The sequence below is a fragment of the Ochlerotatus camptorhynchus genome, unplaced genomic scaffold (genome assembly GCF_037179485.1).
Source record: "Ochlerotatus camptorhynchus isolate MF236.1 unplaced genomic scaffold, CSIRO-AGI_Acam_v1.1 ptg000392l, whole genome shotgun sequence".
NCBI classification, from domain to species: domain Eukaryota; kingdom Metazoa; phylum Arthropoda; class Insecta; order Diptera; family Culicidae; genus Ochlerotatus; species Ochlerotatus camptorhynchus.
Window position 1 is genome coordinate 1,058,559 of NW_027040879.1, and position 18,112 is coordinate 1,076,670.

General features: G+C 41.2%; 2 protein-coding genes across 2 annotated transcripts; both read left to right on the plus strand.

Annotated features, from left to right (window-relative positions):
* The first annotated feature begins 5,097 nt into the window (after window positions 1-5,097).
* Window positions 5,098-6,156, plus strand: LOC135710593 (uncharacterized). Its single transcript, XM_065233201.1, has one exon. It carries the CDS (start codon window positions 5,098-5,100, stop codon window positions 6,154-6,156), a length of 1,059 nt encoding a protein of 352 aa, XP_065089273.1.
* Window positions 6,157-6,216: 60 nt separating this feature from the next.
* On the plus strand, window positions 6,217-8,316 carry LOC135710594 (uncharacterized). Its single transcript, XM_065233203.1, has one exon. The coding sequence runs from the start codon at window positions 6,217-6,219 to the stop codon at window positions 8,314-8,316; it is 2,100 nt and encodes a 699-aa protein (XP_065089275.1).
* Window positions 8,317-18,112: the final 9,796 nt, after the last annotated feature.

The following is an 18,112-nucleotide window of genomic DNA, read 5'->3' on the forward strand; positions in this document are numbered from 1 at the left end:
AGACCATAGGTTCAATACCAAGCTCCTTTGCGTTATAGGATCGTTAGGATATCAATTCAGCTTATGGTTTACCAAAACGAAGGCTTCTGCAAACCCAACCCTTTTACCCAATATATCAGTGATTCCTCGTGGAAGTGCAAAGGTGTACTCGGCTTTCATCAAAACGAGTGTCACGTCAACACATTCCTATCCATTCCTTTTTAACCTGTGTTCGGACGCGGCTGGCGCTGGTATTGCCTAGCCTGTCACCTGTTTTTACACATTGAGGATGATTGCTAGCCCCAAGCATCGTCTATTGGTTCTCTGTGTAATTACAGCTGATCTGGCAATAACAGAGTAGGGGCTGTCCATAAACTACGTAGACAGTTTTAGGGGGGGGGGGGGGTTGACAATTATCCACGGCTCATACAAATTTTAATTTTTTTTGTATGGACAATTGTCTACGCAGGGGGAGGGGGGGGGGGGTGAAGAATCCCAAAATACTGTCTACGTAGTTTATGAACAGGCCCGTGGGCGATCAATCATGCTCATGCTCATGCTTAAAATACACCATTATCAAAAATTAATATCACTGGTTGTGTCAAACATAAAAAGAATCTTTTGACGCTGGTAGATCACCTTTTCGTGGTGCGTTACTGGTATAAGATGCACCATATCGAACTCTGGGCATAAGCTCTTCTTGTTGACGATATGAGCCTCGGTTTTGAGATTGCAAACAAGAAAAGGTTCTGGGCAGGGTTCTGCAGTATGGTCAAATATCAGAATCATTGTTTGTTTTTATCGCTAAGAAGACTATTTTGATTGGTGAGAAGCGCCTTTGGAACAATTCAAATGACGAAACGTCACAATTGAATGATGGTTCTTGTCTTCTTTTTCTTCTTCATCTTATTCGCATTTCAAGCTTAGTGCATATTAGCTGATTGCGTGCTCTGAACTTAGTGTTCTAAATGCACTTCCACAGTTATTAATTGAGAGCTTTCGATGCCAATACCAATGCATGAATTTGTCTATTGTGTGGCAAGCACAATGATACTCTATGCCCAGGCAAGTCGAGAAAATTTCCAACCCGAAAGAATCCCTCGACCGGACCGGGAATCGAACCCGCCGCCTCTGGCTTGGTAATACCGTGTCTTTACCCAAGTAGCACACAACTTTATGAGTAATAACAGACGAGAGGTGAACATGCCAGCTTGAATTATTCCGTTTTATAATTCTTTTTTTAATATCATTCATTCCTTCCAACGCCAACGCCTGTTTGCTGCAGTTGAATACGAACGATGTTTTTTTAAGCGCTGAAGCAAACGATGTGCGGACATAAACGTTGTTTAGGTGTGTGTATGAGAGAATGCTTATAGAATGCACAGTAAAGTTGGTGAAGTGGTTGAGCCTAAGGTACTGATACTGGTCAATATCGGTGTCATATTTTTGATTTTGTTACTAAGGAATCCGATTTTCACTGACAAACGGGCGTGCCTTTAGAAGGTGCTCTAACTCTTCGAAGGGACATTTCAATTAAAATCGGTTTCTTGCTATGAAAACAAGATTGACCGCATCAAAACCGAATGACCGTATTAAAACCGAATGCTTCATCATTTCTCAATAGTAATGGAGATATGCAGAGGGAACAAAAAGTGGGGAGGGGCCTTACATGATAAGTATGGAAAGATGCGTGACATAAAAGAGGGGTTAACAATTGAAAATATTTTGCACGACATATTTGGAACGTCCTCTTTACTTAACGTCAAAGTTCGTACACTTCTTTTTTCAAGGTTTAGTAGAAAATTATTAATTGACTTATTTAATAAACCAAATTAACAAATTCATATAACTGTGATACACAACATCAAACAACCAGTAGGAAAATTATTTATGGGATTTGTTGAAGTTTACTTATGGCAGCTGATAGCTTCACAATAACAGCCGCTTCCGAGATTCTTATCAGCAATAACTTCCTTAAAATAATAGATATTCGCACAAAAATTAGCTTTCCACCACGCTACAACAATAACAACGGGAAGCAAAGCTGAGTCCAAAAACTAACGATGTTTTTCAAACGCTGAAGCAAGCGATGTTCGAACGTAAACATTATTGCACTCATGCTGGGGTGCAAGTTCATTTGCCTGAGTGCAACATAGAGTGAATGCTCAGGTAAGTGCAAAAGCCTGCTTACACATCAGTGCTATGCTGCACCTTGAAGACTGATTAAAAGAGAAGTGTTAAAAACTAGCAAAACAATGTCAGCAAAGTTACTTAGAATTGACTTAACTACAATTTTGCAAAGAAACATACATATCCATTTTAAAAAATATGAAAGTTGGTCAAGCGAGGGTTAACAGGGAGAGCAAACGTGATCCACAAGTTTATAGGTGTAGTTGTCTTTGTCCGTCGCATTTCATTTGTATATCTGTTTCGTCGTAGGAGATCTCTTGATAAGAGATTAGAGATAAGGGCTATTGAGAGTCTTCGGACTCTCACTAGCCAGCTGATCATGTAGGTAGGAGAATAAAGTTAGTTAACATCATACCGCCGGGGAATAAACTCGTCCTTCATAGATCCGTAATAAAACAGTTTTTGTGAAGCGAAGCTAAGTGTTTCATGTTCAGTGCATTTCAAGAACATGTTTGTTAAGAGTGTCCGAAAGCGATCCAGTGTCCGTGCGCGCATAAACATTTTGGTCCTTCGAACCGGATCCGTAGGACGGTCAGGATCGGTTTGTGGACACTTGTGTCGAGGACAGTTGTCTATGTAAAGACGAACTCTGGACAGTGCTCGCTCGTTTGTACGCGAGAAGTGTAATCTGCGAAATTTCGCGAAAAAAGGACTGTGAAGTCGGTAAAAAATAGTGAATTTCACTAAGAAGTGGTTTGAAAAGCGGCATCGGTGAAAACGGAAGACAAAGGCCGGAGTGAATGGTGAACCATTTTGGAAGCTGCAGTTCGCCATCACAGGAAGATTCGAAGCGCCATTTCGTGGCACGGACAGAGCCCTCTTTTGTGGCACAATAGGTGCGCCATCGCAGGATTACGGCGGCGCCATCGAGATTGCAGATGCTGTATACGAGGAAACCGATTGATGGAGTTTGGCGCAATTGAAATAAAGCAGGAAAGTGTTGTGCATGTAACGGTGGCTTGATGCATGTGGCCTACCGAGGAAAGGCTGAACATAAAATTTCTGAATCGCATGTGAGGCTCTGATTTCTTTGGTACGGTGCATGAGTTGTGTCCGCTGATCTGTTTGGTCTCGATGTTCTGCTGGGTTGTTTGGCTGTTATTTTCCTTTTTGATTGATTCCCCCTCGTTGCTGTCGATTGGGTTGAAAGTTCGATCGCGGATACGCGTAAGTGGAACGTCGAGTCGATCTGTCAATACTGTGATAGTTTTTTGCCAGTGCAAGTGATTGATAAGTTTTGAATAAAAGTGATCAGTGATGAGTGCTGGATTAAGAAATTTGTTGAAGCGAGAGCGCTTTCTTCAACAAAAGTTGGATATAGTTGAGAAGTTTGTGCAACATTTCGATAACAATAGAGACGAGTGTCAGATTGAAGTTCGAGTGCAAAGTTTGGATGCTGTTTATGCGGAATTCTTCACATTACGTGAGAAGATCGAAGTGCTGCTCGATGACGACGATGAAGAAGCAAGCGATGCTGAACAAGCTGGACCCAAGAGAAAGGCTGCTCGGGAACAGGAGAATTTCCATACTGTCGAAAAGTTCGAAAACCGTTTCTGCAAGCTGAAGTCGGATCTGTTGAAGCTACTTCCTGCCAAAGAACCAATCCCGCACAATAATCACCATCCCCAAACAACAACAACATTTTCCAAGGTCAAGCTTCCCGAAATCAGTTTGCCATCATTTAGTGGCAAATTGCGTGAGTGGGTGATGTTCCGTGATACTTTTCAGAGTTTGATTCATCAGAATGCGCAGTTGAACCCAATGGACAAATTCACTTACCTGAAGTCATCGCTTACGGGAGATGCTTTGAAGGAAATCAATACCATCGAACTCTCCGCTGCAAATTATGAGGTTGCATAAGATCGATACGAGAATAAAAAACTCATTGTGAAGGCGTACCTGGATGCCCTGTTTTCGCTAGAGCCACTCAAAAAGGAGTCATACGATGGATTGAACCACCTCATCAGTGAGTTTGAAAAGAACTTGCAGATGTTGGACAAGATCGAAGAACAAACTGCCAATTGGAGCACTATTCTTGCGTATATGATGTGCTCTAGACTGGATACAGCAACATTGCGTTTATGGGAAGCTAATCACAACAGCAAAGAAGTACCAACGTACCAGAATCTGATGACTTTCCTGCGCAATCAGTGTTCGGTATTACAATCAATTGCTCCACCGAAATCTACCAGTTCCGATCAACGTCAGTCGAAGGTTGGGGTTTGTCATGCTGCGGTGAAGATGCCCAACAGATGTCCTTTTTGCGGTGAATCCTGGCACACACCATTCCAATGTGCCAAGTTCCAGAAAATGAAGATCACGGAGCGGAATGAAGCGGTCGTCAGGAGTAAGCTGTGCCGAAATTCTTTGCACCCTGGTCATTGGTCACGAACGTGCGAGAAAGGAGTTTGTCACCACTGCAGGTAAAAACATCACTCAATGCTACATATAAACACGGTAAGATCCTCCGTTCCACACGCGCAGAACAGAAATTCTGATTCAAATCCACCACAACGACAGCCACAGCCACACTCACAGCAACCGAACCAACAAGCACACACTCAGCCAAGTAATGCACCCACCAACACTGAAAACTCACAACGCACAAACACACAGCCAACAGGTCAAGCATCCACAAGCCAGAATTATGTTGCACTCCCCAAAACACCTACACACAACATTCTCTTGTCAACGGCACTCATTCGAGTTAAAGACCGTTTTGGAAATGTCATGCTAGCTCGAGCATTGTTGGATTCTTGCTCTCAACATTGCTTGATGACCAAGGAGTTCTCGAACAAACTCAAATTTCGAGTCTCACACACCTATCTGTCTGTGCAAGGAATTGGCTCAGCACAGAGTGTATCAACGAAACGGGTCAGTGCAGGTGTTGCTCCAAGAACGCCAGAAATTTCACCCTTCGAAGAAGAAATGCAGTTTTTCGTTCTGCCGAAGCTCACTATATCGTTGCCTACTGCCAGCTTCAATCCGTCGGAGTGGAACCTTCCCGAGTCATCGTTCCTAGCAGATCCAGACTTCTACCAATCTGGTCCGGTAGACGTAATCATCGGGGCAGAATACTATTTGGATCTTTTGGAGGATGGACAGCTAAGGGCAACGGACAAAAGACCCACATTGCAGAATACTGTATTTGGGTGGATCGTGTCTGGTCGAGTACCGGATAGCCCAATCAACGATTCGCGTTCCGTTACTAATGTCTGCTCAACTGCTGAGTTACATGACCAGCTAACCAGATTCTGGGAAGTCGAAACCTGTCGAACCATCAGCACACATTCCGTAGAAGAATCAGCTTGCGAGGATTTATTTGCGAAGACAACTGTACGCGACGAAAACGGGAGATTCATCGTCACTCTGCCGAAAAAGGATTTCCTCATCGAGAAACTTGGCGAATCAAGATCCACTGCAGTACGAAGACTGCTTAGCTTGGATCGTAGATTTTCAGCAAACCCCGAGCTGAGGAATATGTACTCGGAATTTATTCAGGAGTATCTGGACATGGGACACATGGTTGAAGTTTTCGAAGAGAATGCTGACAATGGAGTTGGATATTATATGCCACATCATGCAATTCTGAAGCCCGAAAGCACTACAACGAAGCTGCGAGTAGTCTTTGACGCCTCCTGCAAAACGTCAACAGGAGTCTCGTTAAATGATGCTTTAATGGTCGGACCTGTCGTACAGGATGAATTGGTCAACATAAATCTACGCTTTCGTCTCCATCGCTTTGCAGTCGTAGCTGATGTTGCCAAAATGTACCGCATGATTGGTGTATGTGGCCCAGATCGGAAACTCCGGAAGATTGTATGGTTGGGTCCCGACAATCAAATCATCCGAACGTTTGAATTGACCACCGTAACTTACGGAACCGCATCCGCTCCCTATCTGGCTACAAGGTGTCTGCTGATGCTAGCAGAAGATGGAAAGCAGTCACATCCAGTAGCGGCAGCAGTGCTGAAACACGACTTCTAAGTCGATGATATGCTATCTGGTGTTGACGATATAGAAGATGGTTAACAATTCGTCGATGAAATGGTAGACTTGATGCATTCTGCAGGTCTTACGCTGAGAAAGTGGAATTCAAATTGCGAGGAGATTTTGTTGCACGTTCCGGAGCATCTGCGGGACGATCGGACTATTTTGACCCTAGAATCAGCTGATTCCACAGTAAAGACTCTGGGATTGCAGTGGGAACCACGGACGGATTGCTATCACTTCAGCACACCGAAATGGACTGAATCAGGAATCATAACCAAGCGAATTGTTCTCTCGGACATCTCTAGATTGTTCGATCCTCTGGGATTGATTGGTCCTGTTATCGTTCAAGCCAAACTGTTCGTCCAGGAATTGTGGAAGCGTGAATGTAACTGGGATGATCCACTGAGCAACGATCTACTAGAAACATGGCTGGAGTATCGGAGAAACATGATCGGATTGGATGGATTAACGGTTCCACGCTGGGTTGGAGTTACAAAATCATTGAAAAGGGTTGAGTTACATGGATTCTGCGATGCTTCGAAGAAAGCCTATGGGGCTTGCATCTACATCAAAACCATTTCGGAAGATGACACAGTTGAAGTTCGCTTGTTCACTACCAAATCTCGAGTTGCTCCTCTCGAAAATCTCAAGAAAAAGAAGACATCTCTTTCAATACCTCGCCTCGAACTATCATCAGCACTCCTACTCGCACACCTTTTCGAGAAGGTCATCAACAGCATTCGCATGACTGTGGAATCGTACTTCTGGACGGATTCCACTATCGTGAAACACTGGTTGGCATCGATACCATCCAGATGGAAAGAGTTTGTGGCAAATCGCGTATCAGAAATCCAGCACATCACCAAGGACGGAACCTGGAATCATGTTTCCGGGACGGAGAATCCAGCAGATATTATATCTCGTGGAATGGCTCCACCACAGCTGCAGTACGAATCCCTTTGGTGGCATGGACCTCACTGGCTGTTGCAAGATGAAGCAAACTGGCCAACATCCGAGCCAAATCAGAGCGTAGTAGCCGCAGCATTGCAAGGAATAGAACCAAGTGAAATATTCAGTCTACGTTCATCATTAAGAGATCTCGTATGGTTGATAGCGTACATTCGGCGGTTCAGCTTCAACGCCAAGGTTGCCAATCGAGGATGTCGGAAACAAGGTTCTCTAACGCTCGTCGAACGCGACGATGGACTTCGAATGCTGGTACGCTTGGCACAGAAGGAATGCTTCCCCCAAGAGTATGCTGATTTGTTGAAAGATCGCGAAGTTCAAGGTTCTTCGAGAATTGCATCTCTGAATCCAAAGATTGTAGATGGCATTATATGCGTTGGCGGCCGGCTACGAAACGCTAAGATTCCAACAAGTAGAAAGCATCCGTACATATTAGATCATCGTCATCCTCTTACCATGCTCATCATGACTGAGTACCACGAGAATCTATTTCACGCTGGCCAGCAACTACTGGTCTCATCTGTACGTGGGAAGTACTGGCCTACAAACATCCGAAATCTAGCGAGAAAGGTAATCCACGACTGCGTACGCTGCTTTCGTACCAAACCGAAGGTTCATGAGCAGCTAATGGCTGACCTTCCGTCGGAGAGGGTAACACCATGCACTCCCTTTCAACGTGTTGGCATCGACCTTTGTGGTCCATTTCTGGTCGCTTATCCTCAGCGCCGGGCTCGCCCTGTGAAATGTTTCGTCGTCGTCTTCATTTGCCTAGTCACGAAAGCTGTGCACCTGGAGTTAGTGGCTGACCTAACAACACAAGCTTTTCTAGCTTCCCTCAGGCGATTTTCATCTCGACGTGGAAAACCTGTCATCATTATGTGCGACAATGCCAAAAACTTTGTCGGAGCCAAACGAGAGCTAGAACAACTACGCAAACTCTTCATCAGCCAGGAATTCCAAGACAGCGTGACCAGAGATGCAGCGAACGACAATATCGAATTTCGTTTCATTCCCGCGCGCTCACCCAACTTCGGAGGTTTGTGGGAGAGTGCTGTAAAATCGTTCAAAACGCTACTGAAGAGAACGATAGGGTCACGAAGCTTGCTGTACGACGAATTTCAGACTCTTCTCACACAGATCGAATCAGTTCTGAATTCTCGTCCGCTAACCCCACAGATATTACAGTAGCTGGAATAATTCGGGATTATTCTTAAAATTAATCAGTGCTTGATTGTAAGAAACATAATTTTCTTCGATTTTCTTAGGATATCTGTGTGCATTATTATATTGTTTTCTCTTTTTTTACCATTCTACCTTTTGTCTCTCTTTGAACCATTTGCTCTTTTGGTCTTTCGACCTTTTGCCACCATTCAACGTTGAGTCCATTCGACTTGTTGTTCGTCTTTGAGCCATTCGACTTTATGTCCCGCTTCGGACAATTCGACCTTTTGTCCTTCTTCGAACCATTCGACTTTTTATCCATTAGAGATTTTTTCCATTCGAGCTTTTTTCGATTCGAGCTTTTGTCTGTTCAACCTTTTGTCCATTCGAAATTTTGCACATTCAACCTTTTGTCCATTCAAACTTTTCTCAATTCAACCTTTTGTCCATTCAACCTTTTGTCCATTCGACCTTTTGTCCATTCGTTCTTTTGTAACTCGTCGAATTGTTTTTGAGCCATTTGTAAAACAAACCGTTAATGTACATATATATGACGTAGCACAAACACCTTCTTTGCACGAAGAGTAAAAAATCCATCCCATAATTTTGGTTCTGTGTTCTTTTCTAGTAATAAATTTAGTAATTCTAGCAAGCGAATTTCACAAAATCTGGAAGATTTTCCTGAAGATTGAATTAAATCATATCGCTTCCCGATGAGGAGCTCTTCCAGCATTGACCATAGATTCCACCATTGCATGGTCTATCCAGAGAACCACCGGTAGGAGATGTTTCTTGGAGAGTGTGTTTTGCTGAAACGTTGTCTTGAAAATCATTCGACATAGATATTTGAATCTTTTAAACTATAAAACGTTTTGATTTAATATCTCTTCTTTAAACATATTTGGTAATATCATTATTATTACTTTATCAAATATTTAGTTTCAGATATGCACTACGGAACACGAGTGAAAAAGTGCCGGAGCACAAAGTTTAAAGTATATATGGTTTAAGCATATTAAAGATAAAAACACAATATTTTATCCTGATGAATGTGGGCGTCTTAGTGTCTTAGTCCGGACCTGTATAATGAGAGAGAGAAGGATTAGTATTTTCTATTTATTTCCACTACTTTATTTGCTTATCCTTGACAGATACGCGTATTTCGTCTACAATGTGCAGACCTTTTCAGTGTCTTGTACTAATACTCGAGTATTAGTACAAGACACTGAAGAAATCTGCACATTGTAGACGAAATACGCGTATCTGTCAAGGATAAGCAAATAAATTAGTGGAATTAAATGGAAAATACTAATCCTTCTCTCTCACACAATATGTTAATAAAGAACTTCCAGACAACCCAAATTTTAAATTAAACAAGCGTCATGCATGATAACATTTATTTTACCTTATAAAGTAGCTGTAGCGCCTAGCTAAACATTATTTTGAATTGGTTTCTAATTTTGAACTTAAAGTTTTTACACAAACAAAAAAAATGGTTACCTACCACCTTTAACATGATCAACTTCATCCCAATAGTTACCTAATAGCTAAACATTCAATTTAGATATATTATGTTTCTTGTGTTGTATCTATAAATCGTGCCACATGGCATACGTTATATGTTGGTATATACGTAGAGCAAATATTTATTCTCAAACATTCATCTCCTGTGAATGCGGTACAACTGAAATTCAATATTTACCAACTTTAGATTAACTCGCTCCCACAATGTCTACACTGCACTACAAAAAGTTCTCTCGCATTCGCTTGAAATGTACCGTGCTTCACATCCATTCACAATCCCTTTCATTCTTCATCTCAAAAGTATATTGTATTATTTTAAAGCGCACCCTACATAAAGCATTCTCTAACTCTATTCGACCCAAGCATGACAGTGTTGCCCATAGCATCAGGATTATTGCATTTTGGATGCAAAATCCTGAAGCATTTCATTCGACCAGTTGTGTGGTAGCCAAACTCAGTATATTTATATGCATTATATTGCATCTCTGTATCAACCCCCCCGTCAAACGCACATTACTCATGCCCAAGCGCTCAGCTCAGCACTGACTGAACAATGTGGATATCCCTGAAGTAGAAACAGCAACCTATAAATGCCTAACTCATTCCGGAAACACCAACCCAATGCGGTAGCGTCGAAGAAGAATGGTAATGTCATTCAATTAAATGTTATTTAACATTCACATTCATTTAAATAAAATTAAACCATCCTAATGTAGACGAAGTTAAATCGAAAATAAAACCAATCTCATTCCGTTTCCCGGGAACAATCAACCAGTCAACCGAAGGCAGTGCAGTGCTGCAACACTATAGCACTATCCCTAGGGTGGCAGCAGCTCTTCCTGCTCGGCACGGCAGAATTCTCCCAACAGACAGGCAGACGACGACGGACGAACGGACTAGTGTAGAGCAAGTAGGTTGTTACGTATATTGGGAACCGTTTCGATTGAAACAGAGAATACAATACAATACCACCATTCCGGTGGTGTCGAAACCGGCGGCAGCCAACAGCAGGGTGACATCGTCGTCGTTCGGAACCAAGTTGGCATCCTGGAGAGTGAAAATTAACACCCACCCATACACCACAAGCGTCGCAGCAGCACCCAAGACGGTTCCGTCTCCAAGTACGACGCCACATCACGGGAAGAAGGGGTACGACAATGGCAATTTTGTACCCCATCCATGCCCACCCCACCGTACCAACTAATAACCAGAAACTGCAACCCGACAGTTCACATTTCGAAGGCAAGACACAAGCCTGCTGGAGAGCTATGGGGCTGTCCCGTATCCTTTTCTTTGCGGAAATTGCTCGCAAAGACAAGGAACCGGTTGAGAGTTAATCGGATTGTTAAATTAATTTAATGTGTGCGTCACTGGTTGCCGTATCATGCTGGCACTTTCTCGATCGATGCTGGTTCGGAACCAAAATTTACCGGAGCTCCAATTAAATCGAAACGATCTGCAAACGCTTGGCGGAGGCAAGTTTCCAATTCAAACTGCGAAATGCACATACTCGTACATGTATTTGCCAAATGGGATTCTCCGTGGGTTAGGGTGGTTCAAATTATATCAAGACAATCGATTTCGTTTTCTCATTTTGGGTTGGTAGGGGAAGGCTGGCTAAAATGCACCTACAGTGTATCGCAAAATAGAGCGAACACCCTAGTGGAACATTTTTTGAATCATTTTTTTTTTCATTGATTTGTTTTCCGTCGATCTTGTTTTCCGTGCTGACCACCAATGCTACCAACGCCAGGGAGGCAGCTCCCACTCCTGGACCCTACTTATCGACCCATCAACTCATGAGCCGGGGACCAACAGCCGAAGGTTCACTTCAGAAGGAAGGCGTGATCAGAGATGTTATGCCTCAGAACATCCCGGCGGCGCCGACTGGGATTGAACCCAGGCCTGCTGGGGTATTTTTTTTTAACATTGTGAATAGATATATATATTTTTTAAATCTTGGCTGGTGGTTAAACAAATGTTTATTGATTTATCGCTTTAGTTTTGGACTTTATTGAAAGAGCTTTTTATCTAGTGGACAAATTTTAGTAAAATTACTTTTTTTTCGCCGTCGCCGTGAAACGTTGCGAAAAAGCAGATCTCCGCTGAATTTTCTAATGTACGCTGTTGAATTGTGTCCGTTTGGGTTTAGTTACAAGGGCATAACGATCCGGAAGCCGGAAGTTACAAAATAAGTCCAGGAGGTAACGGTGATATCCACTGGAAGTAGGTTAAAATCAAACGTGCAAATTTTCTCCCGCAAATTGCTGCTGCCTGTAAGACAAAATGAGCGCGTATCCATCGGAACCACTCACAACGAAGGATTCGAGCGAGGAGGCAATTGATTGGCTTGATTGCGGTTCCAGCTCGATGCAAGGCTGGCGGATCAGCCAGAAGTAGTAGTTTCTAGTGAAAGAAATGATCGCCATCACATCACTAAACATAACCACGAGCAATGACGAAGAACTGCATCCCAAACTCCATGATAAACAAGGAGCGGATACATCAAACGAAACTTTTAAGCGCAAAAGAATCATTACCAACATAGGAAAAAATTCGGTAAGATCCTTCCATTGCATTATTTTATGATTCTTCAATATTGAACAAATATTTACACATTACACACAACTACACATAGTAACTCGGAACGTTTGGTAAGGTATGTCCACGCATCCTTCCACCCCTGTAGATTCAAGAAATGTTCCCATTCATTTCCAAGAATCATCTTTGCGGCAAATACAACGCAGTAGGCCTGGCCGTATTGATGTTTATATCATATCTCAGATTTGCTATAAACATCAATTAGACAAGAAAAATGATTAGACCTCATCTAAACTAATCATTTTCCAGGATGCTTTCTCGTTTGTATTAGATTAGATTAGATTAGATTAGATTAGATTAAATTAGATTAGTGGAAATAAGTGGAAGATGAATGACCTTTATTATGACTAAAAATGAGTAAAATTTGTTAAGTACATAATATTTCAAGACATTGTCATCTGATCACTCAATGTGAGCAATGTACTGATTTTCTGAAATAAACAAAGTGAAAGTCACGCAAACACAAAGATTGCTTGTATTTCACCCTGCGCAAGTGTAAAGCAGCGGAGAAGAGACGACAGACACACACACAGAAATAACGAAAGCACAATGTGTAGCCATCGCTCCGACGGCTCCGACGCAAAGAGCGCCACTCAGTATAGAGTTGCACATGGGAAACCCAGCAAAAAGACAAAATTCTTCTTCGTTATGCCCTTTTTCATCTCCTAAGTATGCAGTCGTGGTAAGCAAAGCCTTCAAAGAAGACATTAGCCTTGTTGTATTATATTCGCTCCCTGCTCTGCACGGAGTGTACCGCTCATTGTGTGGATCGCTTTCTCACAGATTAGTTGGAAAATAGTGTGCGAAGTAAATGGGAGAAGCACACACTCTTTGTAGATTTTTGTGTATGCACAAAGTTGCTTTGCTAACGCTCTGCGTGGTCTAATATAATAAATATTACTACCATCCCTTCAAAGATCTTGTCTTGTATGCAGCTCCACTCAATAGCAAGATCAATTTATCATCGAAAGAAGTAATTGTTTACAAAAGCTGATACACCCTAATTCCAGCTCTATCTTGATATGGGAACTAACAATCGATTGATGACCTTGACAAATGTCCAAAAAATACTTTACAAATTTATGGTGGTCCTGAAAGAACCGTTTTGTGGTGATGGTTAAGTAATGCTGAGCTATAAGCGTGATAAACACAGATTAGGCTGGTGAGCTATATGTTGTTCGGAATGAGGGTGACGCACTCGGCATAGATGGTCCACAGTGACTCACGAAGAGCTACTGATTCCGATCAATAGCGGTGCAGCTTCTTCCTAGAGCTATCTATGGATGCTCATGTGGGCTGCAGCTCACTGCTTGCAGGCAGCCTTTCGTTGTGTACTGGAGAACACCACCACTCACCACGCGGAGATTGAATAATCACCGTTTGGTGAGACCGGTTTGAATTCAACTTTGACATTTGTATTAGGGAAATCGATTTTCGCAGCCAATCAGTAATAATTTTAATTATCATATCAAAGTCTAAAATTTAACAGATGCGTACAAATATAACTACTCAATTGGTGATAAAATTATTGAAATTGGTCCAGGGGCAGCTGAGTTATTAGGGTTTAAAAAATTTCATAATTTTGTTGCATGTTCCATTTTCGGCTTTCACAAAGTGTACCCCAAAATAGAAATAACAGACGAAGTCCTACGTCAAAAATATGAGTTTCGTAGAACGTAGAAGTGCTGGTACGATTTTCCTCAATTTTCAGTGTCATTTTTCGTTCAACGTTTACAACTTGAGAAAATTAACAATAATGTCTCAAAAATCCTGATGAGTTTTTTCACCTAAGGGGTTCTACATAAGTGTGTTTAGAGGATCTCATGGAAGGAAAAACTTAGTTGAAGATGCTCATTTCCAATAACAGACTAAAGTGGTAATTTTATACGATAGATGAAGAGATGAAAGTATAGAGTTGATAGTTGCGTTAGAGTACGACAGCGTGGAAATTGTATATAGAGAGTAGAAAGTGAGCAAGGGCAACTTTTTAGGAAGGTAAAAATCGGTTTGATCATCTCTCTTTACCAAAAATAAATGAGGGGATGATTTTATAATCTGAACAGTCCTTTTGAAAATTGCAGGAACTTAAAGTTATTTCGAGAACTTTAAGGCAATTTCATTCAAAAATTCAGGAAAACAGTTAAGGAAGATCCAAGAACTTCACAGATGTTCCAAGAACTCCAGGATAGATTAGGGAACTGAGTTGGTCCACAAAAACTTAAGATGGAAGGTCCGAGGATATTTAGGAAATACTCAGGATTTTGTTGAAGATTCATGAACAAACCGTGGGATAGTAATCGAAGTTCCGAAAGTTTCGGGCACTTCAGGAAACCATCGAGAACTTCAAGGTGGTTCCATCAACTTCAACTTCAAGTAATCTGCAGAAACTTTTACGAAGTTATATACACTTCAGGTATATCCAGAGAGTTTCATGGAAGTCATAAAACCTTCTGAGATGTTCAAAGACCTTGAAATTGAATGATGCTGCAAAAGCCTCAGAAATGAGATCTGCAGAGAAGTTAAATGATCTGTAAGTTTTAGTTTCGATCAACTCTGGACAGCTCCATAAATTTTGAGAAACTGTTAGAAATTCCAGAAATTTCAAGGAAGTTCGTGGAAAATTTTAGACGTACAGTGTACTCAACATTGAGTGTACACCTGAATGGGCAATTTTTTGAAATACTGTGAGTAGATAGATTTTTGAAATCGTGGCTAGTGGTAGTGGGCAGAGTATGTATGAAGTTTGAGTAAGTTCAGTAAAACGGTCGATTATCAATTTTTTCATAGTAGGCGGATTTTAGTAAAATTAGCGGCATTTGAAAGATCTTTATTATGACTACAGATGAGCAAAACTTCAATATGTTTGGCTCATTGTATTTCAAGAAAATGTGTTTTTTTTTAGGAAATCTATTTCCTTATTTATAGTGGTTTACCACCCATTATATCACGGAAACTAAGTCCGACAGCAGTGGACTCTCTTCTCTGTTTGTCTTGATCAAGCTTAATAACCTCTGATTGCCCTCAACATGTCGCTGTATGAAGGGCCAAAAACGGATTGGGTAGATCGATAGGCAAAGTCGCCTATAAGCATCTACGGAACAAGAAAGAATCTCCTTCCAGCAACTTGATAAGCCAATTGGTCAAAAAGACAAGCCCCCAAACAGGAAGATGCCACAATGAGTGGGGAGAAGAGCCTGCCCATTATCCACGAAATGTTATCAACCGGGAGTTGGCATTCCCACTCTCCCCGTCCAAATCGCATCAATCGGGTGCCCTGTTGGACCATTAGATATGTATTGGTACCCTTCCCTTTTAGATATGTATTGCAATGTATATACGAGTTGATTGTTATGATTATTGTCAATAATACTTACATTTCGATGAAGATCGTTATACTTATCATTACAGAAAACAATCTTGAATCGTAGACCGGTCCATCAACAATACACTCGTTCCGAGACGGGGCTCTGTAATAAAACCATCTTCCTCTTCTTCTTCGTGTTCGCTCACCACCCGAAATGCATGCAAATGAAAAAGAGATACAATCAGGATTAGTTTTGTTTAAGTATAAGTAATAGTTTTATCAGAATACCCAAATTACCATATTGTGTCTCACTGACATTGTCTCACTCTGAACCCACATTCAAAGCTACTTGGTGACTATTTGGTTACTTGAATACTCATATAAAATGTTGTGCAAGTACAACAAGTTCAACAACGCCCAACTTTGGACAGCTCAATGTTAATCCCATCCATTCTTTGAATCAGCGAACACCAAGTTGATTATCCGCTAGGAAACACCAAGGAAGGTTTAGAGATAAATCTCAAAAACACAATTTTAACTGATAGTACTTTATAAACCTCCGCGCTCTGCCTCTGCTAACCCAAAACCCTAAAACTGATTTAAAGATTATAATATAGAAAGTATGAAATAAAACGTCCACCTGTACTGTATTGTCCATTCAGAAATCATTAGACCCTAACCCACTTACTTGGTCAGACTTCAGCATAAACCGGTGGGCAGTGCACTCTACACTCCAAGTTCCCTTTGTTTCAAATTTATCTCAAATGTTATACTTTACCCATTTAGTGTTGATTAATCACAATCAGGGCTCTACATTTTCGAAGCTCTAAAATGAACTCGAGTTTTGTTTCTCTCATACAAACGTGTTCAACGCTTCATTTTTATAACGCCTAGCTAGACTATCCGCAAGAAATGATAATGAAAAAGAAGCACGCTTAGAAGGAAACGCTGGCTGTGGATCTTCTCGTCGTTGCTTTGCTCATCGCTTTGAATGTAGGTAATGTCGATTTTCTAGTTAAACGAAACCTCATTATGGCTTTCAATCCCCTTTCACGAACACTCTATCACCGCTCTTTCAATTTGTTTAAAAGGCGTTATGTCCCGTTTTCGTTCATTTTTTTTAGATAAATATGTGGATGGAAGATAAATTAAACATATTACGTATAACCCTAAGAGAAGAGGTGACAATACGGGGGCGAAAATGAACCACTTTTCTGTCAAACGTGAACCAGCTCCTGATTGGCCGATTTCATGTGCGTAAGATAGAGATAGAGATAGATAAAGATAGAGATAGAGATAGAAATAAAAGAGGAAGAAGCCAATTGTCACCTCTTCCTCTTGGGTATAACCTTCAAGTGTTTTCACGTGAGAAATGCTTTAAATGTGTTATTTCATTTTCCGTCATATACGTCATGAAACCTCTGTTGATGTGTTTCATGAAAGAGAAAACTATCAAAGTCGAGCGCTCTTTCGCTCATCCGTTTCACCGAAGCATGAAAGGAAGACCAATGGAGCGACGGGAGAAAGAGAGACAAGTGATTGAACATTTGTTTGTGTACGCCGACTGAGGTTTTAGAATGCTGCGAAGCTGTTCGACTTTAACAGAAAAAGAAAGCCAGCAGTCTCATCGTCGCATCGATTTGGTCGATTGAAGCTGATATTGTGACGCCCTGATCACAATACAAATTGTAACGGAGTGCGGACTTGAGGTTATAAGACTATTAAATAATCCAGACCCTTTTTAGGATTATATATAAAAAAAAATCCAATTTTGGCTAATGTCCACCGAAAATAAATAAAACTACTTTGACTTACACTGCCCATAATCGCATATCATTGCTTGATTTCCTATCCATTTGGAACTTTTTTGTGATTATGGGTAGTACAGTGCAATGAATGAGCGTTTGTTTTGGGATCATTTTATTGTTAGAGTTATGTTAGTTTTGATCAGTAATCAGTCCTGCCGGCAGTGGTTGTTAGATCATGTGACACTGTAACTACTACTATGTTAGATGTATGATTCGTCAAGTTTAAACAATTCAATGTTGCAATTGAGGTAAACTATTTATCTTATAATTTCAAAAACAAACTTAAAAATACAATTATATGCAAATGCAAAATAGAACTTGACAAATCATCGTCAATCCCCTTATTCTTGGGCAGGGCCTGACGATGTGATCTGTCATTTCTAGCCTATCTGAACTATTTAATAAATGGAAACCATAACATGGGTTACGCTCCCCCTAAGCGAGCTAAGTCTTATCTCAAATACCAAATGCCAATGGTTTGAATGTATCAATATTTAAATTGGAAATGAATGTTCAATCAAAAAAACCCATCCCCCACTCTTTTGGCCAGGCTTCAGAATCGTCCAGTGGGCAGTGCGCTTTACAC